Source organism: Elgaria multicarinata, chromosome 7 (assembly GCF_023053635.1).
Source record: "Elgaria multicarinata webbii isolate HBS135686 ecotype San Diego chromosome 7, rElgMul1.1.pri, whole genome shotgun sequence".
In the NCBI taxonomy this organism is placed as follows: domain Eukaryota; kingdom Metazoa; phylum Chordata; class Lepidosauria; order Squamata; family Anguidae; genus Elgaria; species Elgaria multicarinata.
In genome coordinates, this window is record NC_086177.1 from 91,977,239 (window position 1) to 91,989,323 (window position 12,085).

The following is a 12,085-nucleotide window of genomic DNA, read 5'->3' on the forward strand; positions in this document are numbered from 1 at the left end:
AATGTATTTTTTCAGTCTCAGGCTGTACATTTTAATCTACTTAGTTGGTAGATTAATGAACAAAACCTTTGGGAACCCATTTTAATCTGAGGGTAAATCTTAATTTGGGGAATAGAGTTAAGAGTACACTTACTTTGACGTCTTACTGTAATGGAAATGAAACATAGCTTTTCCTTTAGCAGTGGCTGTGATCCAGCTAAAGTTAGTCATAACTAAATCTCCATGAAAGCGATGTGACTTAAGTTGCAACTAATTCTTTCCATTAGCTTCAATGGGACTTAGCTATGACTATGCCTTCTTACTACAAAACTGGAAAGTTTTCATAGCTTGAGGATATTGAACAAAGGATGTATGGTTAATCAACCACTTAAAATGCAGTTTAATCAACTGTATTCTTTAATCAGTTATGAGCTCTTGATTGATTACCCGATGCTTCCCAAATGTGAATGGAAGCTGTTCATGTGATCTTTGAAGGTCATAATATCAAAAACGTTAGTAATAATATCTCTCATCTGCCATTGATAAATCTAAAGGAATGGATATTGCCACACTTGAGAACCTCTCTGGTAAGTATCTGGCTAGATGGGCCTTGGTGTTGTAGCTCTTACGTTTTTAGAGCTCTTGTTATTCTATAAATTTCTCTTAGAGCCTTTCGACACAAGGTATTTATTGTGCGCTTGTGATTCCTCACGCTAGTTTGTGGGTGCTTTACATGTCATCCTCCAGGGCTTCTCCCATTCTTTGCAATCATTTTAGCATTTTTTTTCTAATGAAAAAAGCCTGGTATACCTGTGAATGGTGGCATGAAACCCTAGTGTATTTGTGCAATTCTGCATTGTGTAATGGAACATACTGAAGCGCAGAGGGAAAAAAACCTGGGGGGGAAACATGCATGAAGGTGTCGATCTTAATCCAACAAAAAATCCGGAAGCAGAAGCCTCAGGAAAGGGGCAGCTTAAAAGCATCGTGTAGAAAAGTCCTTAGTCTTGCATTGCTTTTTCCATGATCGATTCCATCTTGTGTTTCATCTCCACAACTGCAAATCCTCTTTGATGTTAACCACAGTTATATCTACATCATGCAAAAACGTTTGTTGTAGAAATCGTAGAAAATCGCCATTGTAATTACAGGAACAGTAAATAACATGATTATTAGTTACCTAGAGAACATAAGATTAAGCTAAATCAAGATCTGCTTTTGTACAGGAAAGAACTGGCTGGTAGGCATGAAACACTCGTAGAAGCTTGACCACTACACGGAGAACACCGGAGAGTGTTTCCAGACTAGGTTGTTATGAGACTATTGCCCTGCCCTGCCTCATTCACGGAAGTTTACAGGGCTTCTGGACGGTGGTGACTTCTACTCCTAACCCTCCTGTGTTGTCCTATCACTTCTTAAGCCCTTTTCTCTGAAAACCATTGAGGCAACCTGTCTCAAATCCTGCATGGTGGTGATGGTAATTGTAGGTCTGGCTCAACTGAATAAAGGGGTCGGAGGGAAAGTGAATTTAGCTGGATGGGTAACTTGGGGGCCTTGGCCTAAATTCAAGAGCCCCTCTGCCAGCTATCAGTTCAGAGTACTGGCCAAATCAATCTATCAGTAGCAAGCTAGGGAGGGAGATAGAGGGAGTGAGAAAAGAAGGTGCCCTGCTCACTACCATCATGCAATATCCAACAGATTATTTCTTAAGGAATGAGGCTGTTGGCAGGGAAAAACTTTCCCTACGCTGATTCAGAGCAGAAGGATGCAGAAGCTTTCCTGGCTCACTGCTTGCCTTTCCCTCAGTTTTATTTTTTTGTTCACTGGGGCCCACTTGCACTGTCTTGTTCTAAGTAAGGGGGCAGTGAGACATTGGGGAAAGGGTTTGATTCGATACACATGTTGCGATGTGCACCCATCCTTTACCCGGGCTTTCATTTGTTATCCCCTCATGCCTGGGGCAACAAGCCATGGAGTAGGACGTCACTGCCAAGTCAGCTGTACATACTGACCTGGATGACCTCTTACTCCGCCTCAGTCAACACCAAACAAGGGTCAGAACTATCACTATGACTATAATTTGCAGTTTGGGGAAGTGGGTGCTGGCCGTGACGTGCTATTGTATGTGGTAGCATAAAAGGAGTCCAAAGCTCGCACACCGTTTTGACTCAATAACACAAAATAAAAGTTGATGCTATACAAGATGTTGTTTTGTCGCTATAGGTGTTCTTGTTATTTAATGGATGACTCACTGCCCCTCTAGGTCCTCCCTCAAAACAGAGATGATGCTTTGGCAAATTCCATACCCAATGTCCCTCAAAACTAACGGACAAAACAGAGAAACCCTCCTCTAGAACAAAACGAGCCAATCACACACGAGTCCCCTCCTGCCCAGAGTTAATCCCTTTTTTTACCTGTATAAAGAGTTTCTGAAAAACTAAATGCGTTCATAGTAACATAACAAAAAGGGTTAACCAAAGAAGCAGGTGATTTTGTCACATACATGTATTCCTTTTGTTCTAAACACCATACTTCCCACTAGGGAGGTGGTTAGAGCGTTAGCCAGTGTGGTTAGAGTGTTAGCCAGGGACTCGAGAGGTCTGAGTTCTAGTTAGGCCCCACTCGGCCATGAAACTCACTGGGTGAGTTTGGGCCGGTCCCTGACTCGCTACTGTGGTTCCTTGCAAGAGGGGAATGTAATAAATACCCAACCAACCAATTTAATCAAATTGGTTTGCTGCCATCTCATCGTGTGTTGTATGAGCCTCAGATATGAGCCTCAGTGTGTTACCATGGGCAAGTCACTAACAACCAGCCTAACTCACTAGACAGTTTTTGCGAGGGGGCAAAGAATGCCTGTGGTCCCATCCAGACTATAATAAGCGGCAAGGAACAAAATATTTCTCTTCTACGACACAGTGTGTACAATAACTTCGCTGGTGGAGGCAGGTAGCTCTGATTTTGTTGGTGCTATAAATTCATTCTGGGTTTCAGTCAGAACCAAACAGAACTCTAAAGGAGCAATCTGAGTTCTGAATCCTATCCCCAAAATAGGTTCAGCACCTCAGATAGCTCCTTTAGAGTTCTGGCCGGTTCTGACTAAAACCCAGAATGGTTTCACAGCCCCACCAAAATCGGAGCGCCCAGTCCCCACTGAACTCCACTTTTTAAGTTATTTTTTTTTCTACATCAGCAACACCACCAGCATTTGCTTATCCTATCCAGCAGACTTCCCCCAACCTGATGCCCTCCTGGTGATGTGGGATTCAACTCCATCTGCCCTACCCAGCACGGACAATGGACAAGGAGCCTGGGAGTTTGTTTGTTAGATTGAAATCTCGCCTTTCCTCCAAAGAGCTGAAGGTGGAGTTGCCGTCCTAAACATCTGTGGGGGAACCAAATTAGACAAGGCTGGTATATGGTTTGTGGCCCCTCCAGTTTTACAGCACAAGTGAGCACTCAGATCTTTTGCATTGAGCCATGTTCAGCTAAAACAAAGACACCAAGTCAGTTTCAACATGCTTTATTTATAACTTGTGATTATAAAGCATTTTTTTCCTTAAAAGATTTAACAAGAAAGAGAAAAATAAGTTAGTACACCATACATTTAAAATATTCCTTCATACACTTGAGTGACATCATCACGTTCCAAGTAAGACTTTAAACAGATTTCATAAAATATATTCACAGCCATATTTATAAACGAGATTAATAACGTGATTCAAGACCCCCACCCCTCTACAATAATGGATTTTTTAAAAATTCTTATTTATTTTTTGGTTACGGTCCCCTTGTACGCAGGATCAGTGAAATGCAGGGGTGATTACATAATCAAAGCGCCACTAAGAAGCACAGTCAGACAATACATGCCAGGATGATGTAAGCTGCCTTTGGAAGAATGAACTTTCCCCTCACATCTGAAAACATTTGGTATAACAATCCATACATCCGACGACAGAACGAGAGGTGCTTAGCATGCTTTTAAAAATGCACTTGTGTTTTTACACAGAGTGGAAACAAGTCCCCAGGCCACCAATAGCCTTTCTCCTTCAGTTTCAAACAACAGACGTTTTCGACTAAATATAGTGCAAATCAAACACTGAGGAGTAAAACGGACAGACCCACCATTACATACACTACCGTTTCCATGGCCTCACGACACCCACCGGGACTCAGCCTCTTGGCACACTGTACAGGACAGTTACATCTAGGGTTGGAGATTGATGGGTACCCGGCGAAGAGAATTCAAGGCTACCAGGCAGCAGCCTCGAAGCAACGCTCCAAAATTGTAGACCGGATTCGTTCCGCCTCTCTGAGTACTCAACATCCACACGACCGTTGGCACTACGGGGGCAGCTACAGCCAACAGATCTATGAGGAAGTTGCTGCTCCAGTATCTTTTCACGACGCTTCCTTCGGACGCCTCCGCAGCACTGCCAAACGTTTCCGTGTGACAGTCTGTGAAATCCAGTTCTTTCATGACTCGGTTTTCGTAGTATCGAGAATCCACAGCCCCACGCACTGACTCCACAGGGGATAAAAGGATAGCGGAATTTGGGTCACATGGAGTCAAGTCCAAGAGCAAGTCTGTGATACTTTCAGGACAAGATACATCTGATTCTTTCAAAGATGAGGATGGGCTGATGAGGCAACCATCTTGCGCTTTGAATATGTTCTGAATCAGCTGTTCCATGTCTGAGCTGTACAGGAACACATCCGCCTGAACTGCCTGTTCCATCGCCACACTATGGTTAGGGTGGTCCTCATCTTCTTTGGAGTCAATTAGGTTTTTTACAAGATCCAGGTGGTTTAAGGTAGAGGCTGTAAAGGCAGTCAGACAACCAAGTTCAGGTGTCGTAGCAATCATTGTCTCTTCAAATATGTCATTCCCATTCGCCACATCATCACTAAGCAGCACACCGCTATCGGCCATATCCTCTGTAGAGTGGTCCTCCGTGAGTAGGCTGTCCGCCATTTTGGAATAGGCTGTACTCAGGGTTGACGATTTATCCGGTGAGCCACACACATACTCTAGACCCTGATCCTCATTAGAAGAGCCATTTTGTGCCATTTCCATACTCTGAAGCAGAGATTCTAGCTTCTTGTTCTGGATGTTGATGTCCACAAAGTACTTCTGAATCCCTTTGTCTTTCTCAGCCAAGCTGTTTTTCATGGTTTCGATAAACTGCTTGAGCTGCTTGATCTCCTTCCTGGCCTCTTTCAAGGCGAGCTGTGCTTCCACACGATGACACTCTTCTTCAATCCAGTCTTCCCTCATGCGCGCCAGTTGAGACTTCAGTTCCTTGATTTCTGTTTCTCTGAATGGAAACAGAAACAAAAACAAAACTTCAATTCCAGTGAGTGCGTCCCGCTCTTTTGAGGTTACCAAAAATGGGAAAGGCCTAGGAACAATGGCAGGTAGACAAGAGGCCAGAAGATGCAGCTTTTTGACCATTCCCAACAGGGTGAAGAGGTAGCTCATAAACTGGAGATATCCATAGGTAGGGGACATGATGTTCATAAGCTGCAGAACTTTTCCCTAGGCTCTCTCTCTCACTCTGTGAGTTTGCATACCCTGTCCTATCTTTCCTCTCTCATCTCACACTATTGCCCCGCTCGTGCTCTTCGCTCCTCTGATGCCATGTCTCTCACCTGCCCAAGGGTCTCTACTTCCCTTGCTCGGCTTCGTCCATTTTCTTCTGCTGCCCCTTATGCCTGGAACGCTCTTCCAGAACATTTGAGAACTACAAGTTCAACCGCAGCTTTTAAAGCTCAGCTAAAAACTTTTCTTTTTCCTAAAGCTTTTAAAACTTGATTTTGTTCTGACTTTTATACTGCCTGTTTGGTGCATTCTCTTCCCCTCCTTATGGTTTTATTAAGATTTTATTAGAATGTAAGCCTATGCAGCAGGGTCTTGTTATTTACTGTTTTACTCTGTACAGCACCATGTACATTGATGGTGCTATATAAATTAATAATAATAATAATAATAATAATAATAATAATATATAAATAATACTAATACTAATACTACTACTAATAATAATGATAATAATGATGTCCAGGTATAATGCCTGAAGTGGGATTGTTACCCAACAGAATCATAACCTGCAAACCAGCCTGCCACTGAGCTCTCCTAAACAGATGTTATCTTTGATTTATGATAGCCTTCCCCAACTTGGATGTGTTGAACTACAACTCCCGTCATCCCCAGCTAGCATGGCCAATGGGTGTGGTAGTCTATTGCTAGCTTGGGGAAGGCTGCCTTATGAAATCTGTTTCCAACTGGAACGGTTACCTTTCTTGAAGTCTGCTCTCAGATTCCTTCAGTTTAGTTTTCAGGTGCCTCAGCGTCACTTCCTTTTGCTGCAGAGGGGTCAGGTACTGCTCTGGGCTGGGTGGTTTAATGCCGTGGTTCTCGCCACAAGAGGTGTATCTTGCCGGCCGCCTGCAAGAGAGAAACATTGTTGGGCCTGCAAAGTATAAACCAGCGATTGGGAAAGCAATCCTTTACGCCAGCCTTCCCTGACACAATGTGATATTAAATGTTGGTATGTCATGGTCCCAAATGTCATGCCACCACTAAAGTTATCTTCAGAGGAGGAGTTGGAACTGTCAGAGGCAGTTGGAGGCCAAGCATTAACCAAGATAGTCTGGGCCCCTCGTGAGTGATGCCTTTACATCTGCCTCTTAGAGAAGCAAAGAGCTCAGCTTCAGAGACAGAGGGAGATGCTGGACCTATCCCCCAAGTACGGCAGCACCTTAAGAACCATGATAGGATGTTGACCAGGAGAAGAAGTACTTGCTTAGTGAAGAGGACTACTCATGAGTTGGGCTCTCCTCATGAGGAAGACATCTGACAACTCTCTGATGGGATGCAGCTGAACACTGGGTGGGGCTCAAGTAGCTTTAACTAGGGGTGTGCACGGACCACCCGCTCCACACCGTGGGCCGATCCGAAAATTTCGGATCGGCCCGCTCCGCGCCGCTCCGACCATACTCCGACCATACTCCGCTCCTCTTCGCAGCGGAGCTCCGGCTCCGAATCGGAGCTCCGCAGTGGAGGGGAGTGGCACCAGGTAAGGCCGGGAGAGGAGGGCGGGAGGTTTACCGGGCCCTGCCGCCGTCGCCGCCCATGCGGCAACGGCGGCAGAGCCCGGTAAGGGACCAAGGGGGAGGGGGGGCCTTACCTGCCCCAGACTTCCTGGTTGAAGATGCTGACAGACCGCAGACGGAGGCAGGTATGGCAGAGGAGGGCGGGGGTGTTGGGTGTTACCGGGCCCTGCTGCTGTTGTCGCATGGGCGACAGCGACAGCTGCAGGGCCAGGTAAACCCCACTTACCTTTCCTGCGGAGCTCCGGATCAAGGTGAAGGATCCGCCATCACCTCGATCCTCTTCGCCACGCTCCGCCGGCCCCCCAATCCTCTTTGCCTCCGCCTTAAGGGCAGGCGAAGCCCCCCGCTCCGCTTCTAATTCGCCGGTCCGATTAGAAGCGGAGCACATCCCTAGCTTTAACTATATCAGTTCTCATTGGTAACTTGCTAGAAACAATGCCTCCAATAGTTTCAGTGTCTGGTCTTTTGACCTCTGATAGATGCTCTGTGCTATTGACCCTTAGACTCTTTCTTGAACCTGCTTCTGTACTTTATCTGACTGCTAAACTCTCTTTTGACATCTGCTTGCTCTCTAGATAGCTCCTGCTTCAGCCTGAACCCCTTTGGACTGAAACCTGTGTGCTTGACCATTTCCTTGCTGAATTGACTACTGTATGGTACACCTCCCTGTAACTACTTTGCTAAGAGCAAGGATGCAGTCCAGAGCAGGACATGGTATAGTTTTGCATTTCTATGGATAAGATAGTGGTATTTTGTAACCATTTTAGTGATTTATGGGTGCTTTGTTTTAGTTATCTCTGCTTGTCAAATTGTTTTTGAAATAGTTAATGGTGCAATCTGACGCATGTTTACACAGAAAAAAAATCCTACAACTCCCAGCATTGCCCAGCTAGCACTATTGGCTGGGGAATGCTGGGAGTAGTAGGACTTCTCTCTGTCTAAACATCATAGGGTTGCATCCTAAATTACAGCTTTTGCTTATGTTATTAGTTGCCTTGGGCTCATTTGAGTTTTAAATGAATAATAAGGAATAATAATGAATAAACTCAATGGAGCTGATGTTGGAGTAGACATATATAAGACTTTGTGCTGGACCAAAGTATTCATCCTAGACTTTTTCAGCTTTTGGGAGTGGGTGAGGGAAATCACCCACCCACCCACCCCTGAAATTGGAGGGTAAATCACGCCAATTTCCTATGATGTCTCAGAGCAATGCTACATTAAGGGCATTGTGAAAAGTTAAAATGGCAGGCAGATCTGGCTGGCTGAAGCATTGCTGTAGCCAACAGAAAAGAGGCCCACTGGAACCCACCATTGGACAAGAGGCCTCACCAAAGCACACTTTGTCCAGAGCCCCCTAAAACCTGGAGCCAGTTCCGTTAGAATGACTCCCAGTGATGGCTCGAGGTTCTTGAGAGCCATCAGACAGGACATCTTCAACAGGCCCCCTCCTTCACTAAGTCTACCTTCTCACCATCATTGACATGAGCTGCTATTGTTCTTCCTCCTCCTTCTCAACACTGCTACTGCTTGCTTGCTTGACAAGCAGGGAGCCACTGTGCAAGCAGATAGGGGCATCTGCTGCTTCTCCTTAAGAACATAAGAAGTACCATGCTGGATCAGACCAAGGGTCCATCTAGTCCAGCACTCTGTTCACACAGTGGCCAACCAGCCATCAGCCAGGGACCAACAAAGCAGGACATGGTGCAACACCACTCTCCCACCAATGTTTCCAAGCAACTGGTGCACACAGGCTTCTGCCTCGAATACTGGAGACAGCACACAGCCATCAGGGCTAGTATCCATCGAAAGCCTTCCCCTCCAGGAATTTATCCAACCCCCTTTTAAAGCCATCCAAATTGGTGGCCATCACTACATCTTCTGGTAGCGAGTTCCATAATTCAACTATGTACTGTGTGAAGAAGTCCTTCCTCTTATTTGTCCTAGATCTCCCACCACTACCACTGTTGTCTGTGCCAAAGCAAAAGGCATGTACAAAAGCTGCTTGCGAGGAGGAGGAGGAGGAGGAGGAGGAGGAGGAGGGGGGGGGAGGAGGAGGAACAAGTCTTGCCAATGGGCCCCGCTGGGGTGAGCGTCCTCATTGTTCTATGGCACAGCAGGCCATAGCAATGGATACTAGTCACTATGGCTCCCAATTCTCACTTTGTATTTTCCTGGAGCTGATTAATCTCCTCTGGACTAAGCGGCCTGAAGCTAGCAGACAATGCACATTTGCCTGTAGTAAAGATGTCATGTGAACAAGTGGCCACGTAAAGGAGGTCAGCAAGGGCACACATGAAAGAGCACAAGAGTATGCAACAACACTGGAGCTTCTTTTTGCAGCAGCCACAGGTCAAGGCAATGGCAAGCGGTGTTACAGTATACGCTGTCCCACAAGGGACTGATTTAGAAACACAAAAGTCAAGGCAGACATTGAGTTAGTGAGAGATGCATGGCCTTTGGCAAGGTTGTTTCCCTCCTAGGAGAAGTCATTGCCTCGGAGGGTGTTAGCGGTGGTCCCAGGACACCTGTCCGTATGCCAGAAGAATGTGACTCAAATGCTGGTGGCATTTATAGGCCTGCAATAATATGCAATGAAGAATATCTATTCAGTGCCATGGGGGGATGTTGGGAACTTTGATGGCAGGATGGGGGAGCAAAGGGCTGGAGAAGCTCACTTGCCTCAAAATGGGGCTGTTATCACTTCCCTTGTATGAACCTGAATTGCTGCTGCTGGCTGAAGAAGGCCCATAATTCTGATGGGTGCTAATGGGACTCAACTGATTTTTGCACAGCATCGATAGGAAGTCCTTCTCGCGGGATGTAATCGGAGGACTAGACCCAGACTTGAAAGACAAGGATCCATTGTTCCGTCCATGAGGCCCCCGACTAGAAGGGACAGCAAAGACAATGCATTATAGTACACCATGCAATATATGTATTAGGGCTCAGCAGAGGCTGGTGGTTCTAATGTCATGGGGTGGCGCATCTCCTCTGAGTTTCCATCAGAGCTCTAAAGGAGCGATCCAAGGTGCAGAATCCTACCCCAAAACTAGGTTCAGCTCCTTGGATAGTTCCTGTAGAGTTCCGACAAACCCAGAATGGATTCACTGACCCCCTGACATTGGAGCCACCACCATGCTGCAATGGTTAGTCAATTAATCACATATATTAATCAAGTTAAAAAAAAAACCTTTTAGATCATTAAATTTGCCAGGAGATTAAATGTTGCTTATTTTGTTTTGATAAAAGTACTTAGCAAAAGAGCACCATCGCCATCTTAGAAGAGACGTTGGTCCTCTCTTGCATAAGAGGACATTTCTCTGCTAAGATGGTGCCTGCTGAGACACATCTGCTTCTTCCAAAAGCAAAAACTCAAACGCTCATTCCTTCAGATACATTGCTGCTAGGTTTTAGTGTGTTGCTGGGTTTTCTTCTGGTTATACTTTTATATTGTGGTTTTAAACTTCCATATTTTATATTTTATAAAATAATTACCTTGTGGTTTTAATTTTTGTGAATTGCCAAGAAATAAATTAATGAAATAAATAAAATATACTTTGTCTCCCCCTCATGCATCGATCGTTAATTTATTTGAATTGTAGCAGCAACTGAATAGATCTGAATTTAACCGTTTAACTGTTAATCTGTAGCAACTGAGGCTGGGTGATGGAAATCCAACAAATGGAAATCCAAGCAGTCCCCACTCTCCACCCATTGACCCAGTTCACATGATGAAACAAACCATAGTTCTTCGTGGTCTCTATGCATTCACACATATGGGCTCTGCGCCCGCGCTGAGACCCGAACCGGAACCTCCAATAGCTTAGTATAACGTTTTAGGCGGGAACCACTCCTTAACGCTACTGCGCATGTGCACGTGGTTCCCGCCTAAAGGCCAGTTCTTCGTCGTCCGCCGTTATGACTAGACATACGAATCAACCTCCTTAGCATTTCTCTTAAAATTTAGTATATAGCCTTCTACAAATCTTGAACAGAAAGTTTTAGACAAACACAACAACTGTTCGTGTGCTATGGTGAGCCAAGGAAGGGTCTCCCTGTGTCATGTCAATGCCTGTCACGCTGGATAACCCAGACTATTGAGCTGACTTACACTTTAGCTGGCCTTCGTTTGTCTGAAACTGTGTCAGCTCACTCTACTAGGGCAATGGCTACATCGGTAGCTTTTCGTAGAGCAGTGCCCTTACATGACATATGCAAAGCAGCAACATGGTCTACTCCATCCACGTTCATAAGACATTACAATCTCGATGTCCGAGCAAGACAGAACTGTTCCTTCGGTAGAGCAGTTCTTTCTGAAGTATTCAGATGACACACCAACCCACCTCCAAGGTAGGTCAGCTTGCTAATCGCCCATATGTGTGATGCATAGAGACCACGAAGAAGAAATGCAGGTTGCTTACCTGTAACTGTAGTTCTTCTAGTGGTCATCTATGCATTCACACAACCCACCCACCATCCCCTCTAGGTGGTGTGTCTTTTTGTGTTTTTTCTCCTGCACCCTATTAGCAGGGTATCCTCTGATGTTTCAGGTATTATTTTATCTTTATTAGGTAATGTTTAGGGGGTCACAATGTAAACTGGCCTTTAGGCGGGAACCACGTGCACATGTGCAGTAGCGTTAGGGAGTGGTTCCCGCCTAAAATGTTATACTAAGCTATTGGAGGTTCCGGTCCGGGTCTCAGCGCGGGCGCAGAGCCCATATGTGTGAATGCATAGATGACCACTAGAAGACTACAGTTACAGGTAAGCAACCTGCATTCGTTAATCATAGGTTGTTTGGGAGCAAACAGGAGCAAGCAAGCAAGCATGCTAGCTGCTGACCGCTCACCCACTTCTGGTGTGATAAACAACCCAGGAATGCCCCATGCCTGGGTTATTTCCCATGATGTCTGAACCTGGAACTCTGAGCTACAGAGGAAAGTTATAATTCATGGTTTTGTTCTTGGTTATAACTCCAGATTGTTTC

At 45.4% G+C, this 12,085-nt stretch overlaps 1 protein-coding gene across 4 annotated transcripts in view; it reads right to left on the reverse strand.

Annotated features, from left to right (window-relative positions):
* Window positions 1-3,376: 3,376 nt before the first annotated feature.
* The window catches only part of SYBU (syntabulin), a 48,038-nt gene continuing 39,329 nt past the window's right edge, over window positions 3,377-12,085 (reverse strand). For 2 of the 4 annotated variants that reach the window (XM_063131061.1, XM_063131063.1), the window contains 3 exons: window positions 9,778-9,984; window positions 6,278-6,427; window positions 3,377-5,297 (listed from right to left, as the gene is read on the reverse strand). In XM_063131061.1, coding sequence (XP_062987131.1) covers window positions 4,187-5,297; window positions 6,278-6,427; window positions 9,778-9,984 — 1,468 coding nt within the window. In that variant the 3' untranslated portion in view covers window positions 3,377-4,186. The remainder of the gene's footprint in view (window positions 5,298-6,277; window positions 6,428-9,777; window positions 9,985-12,085) is intronic. The other 2 variants (XM_063131062.1, XM_063131064.1) reach the window with 2 other exon arrangements.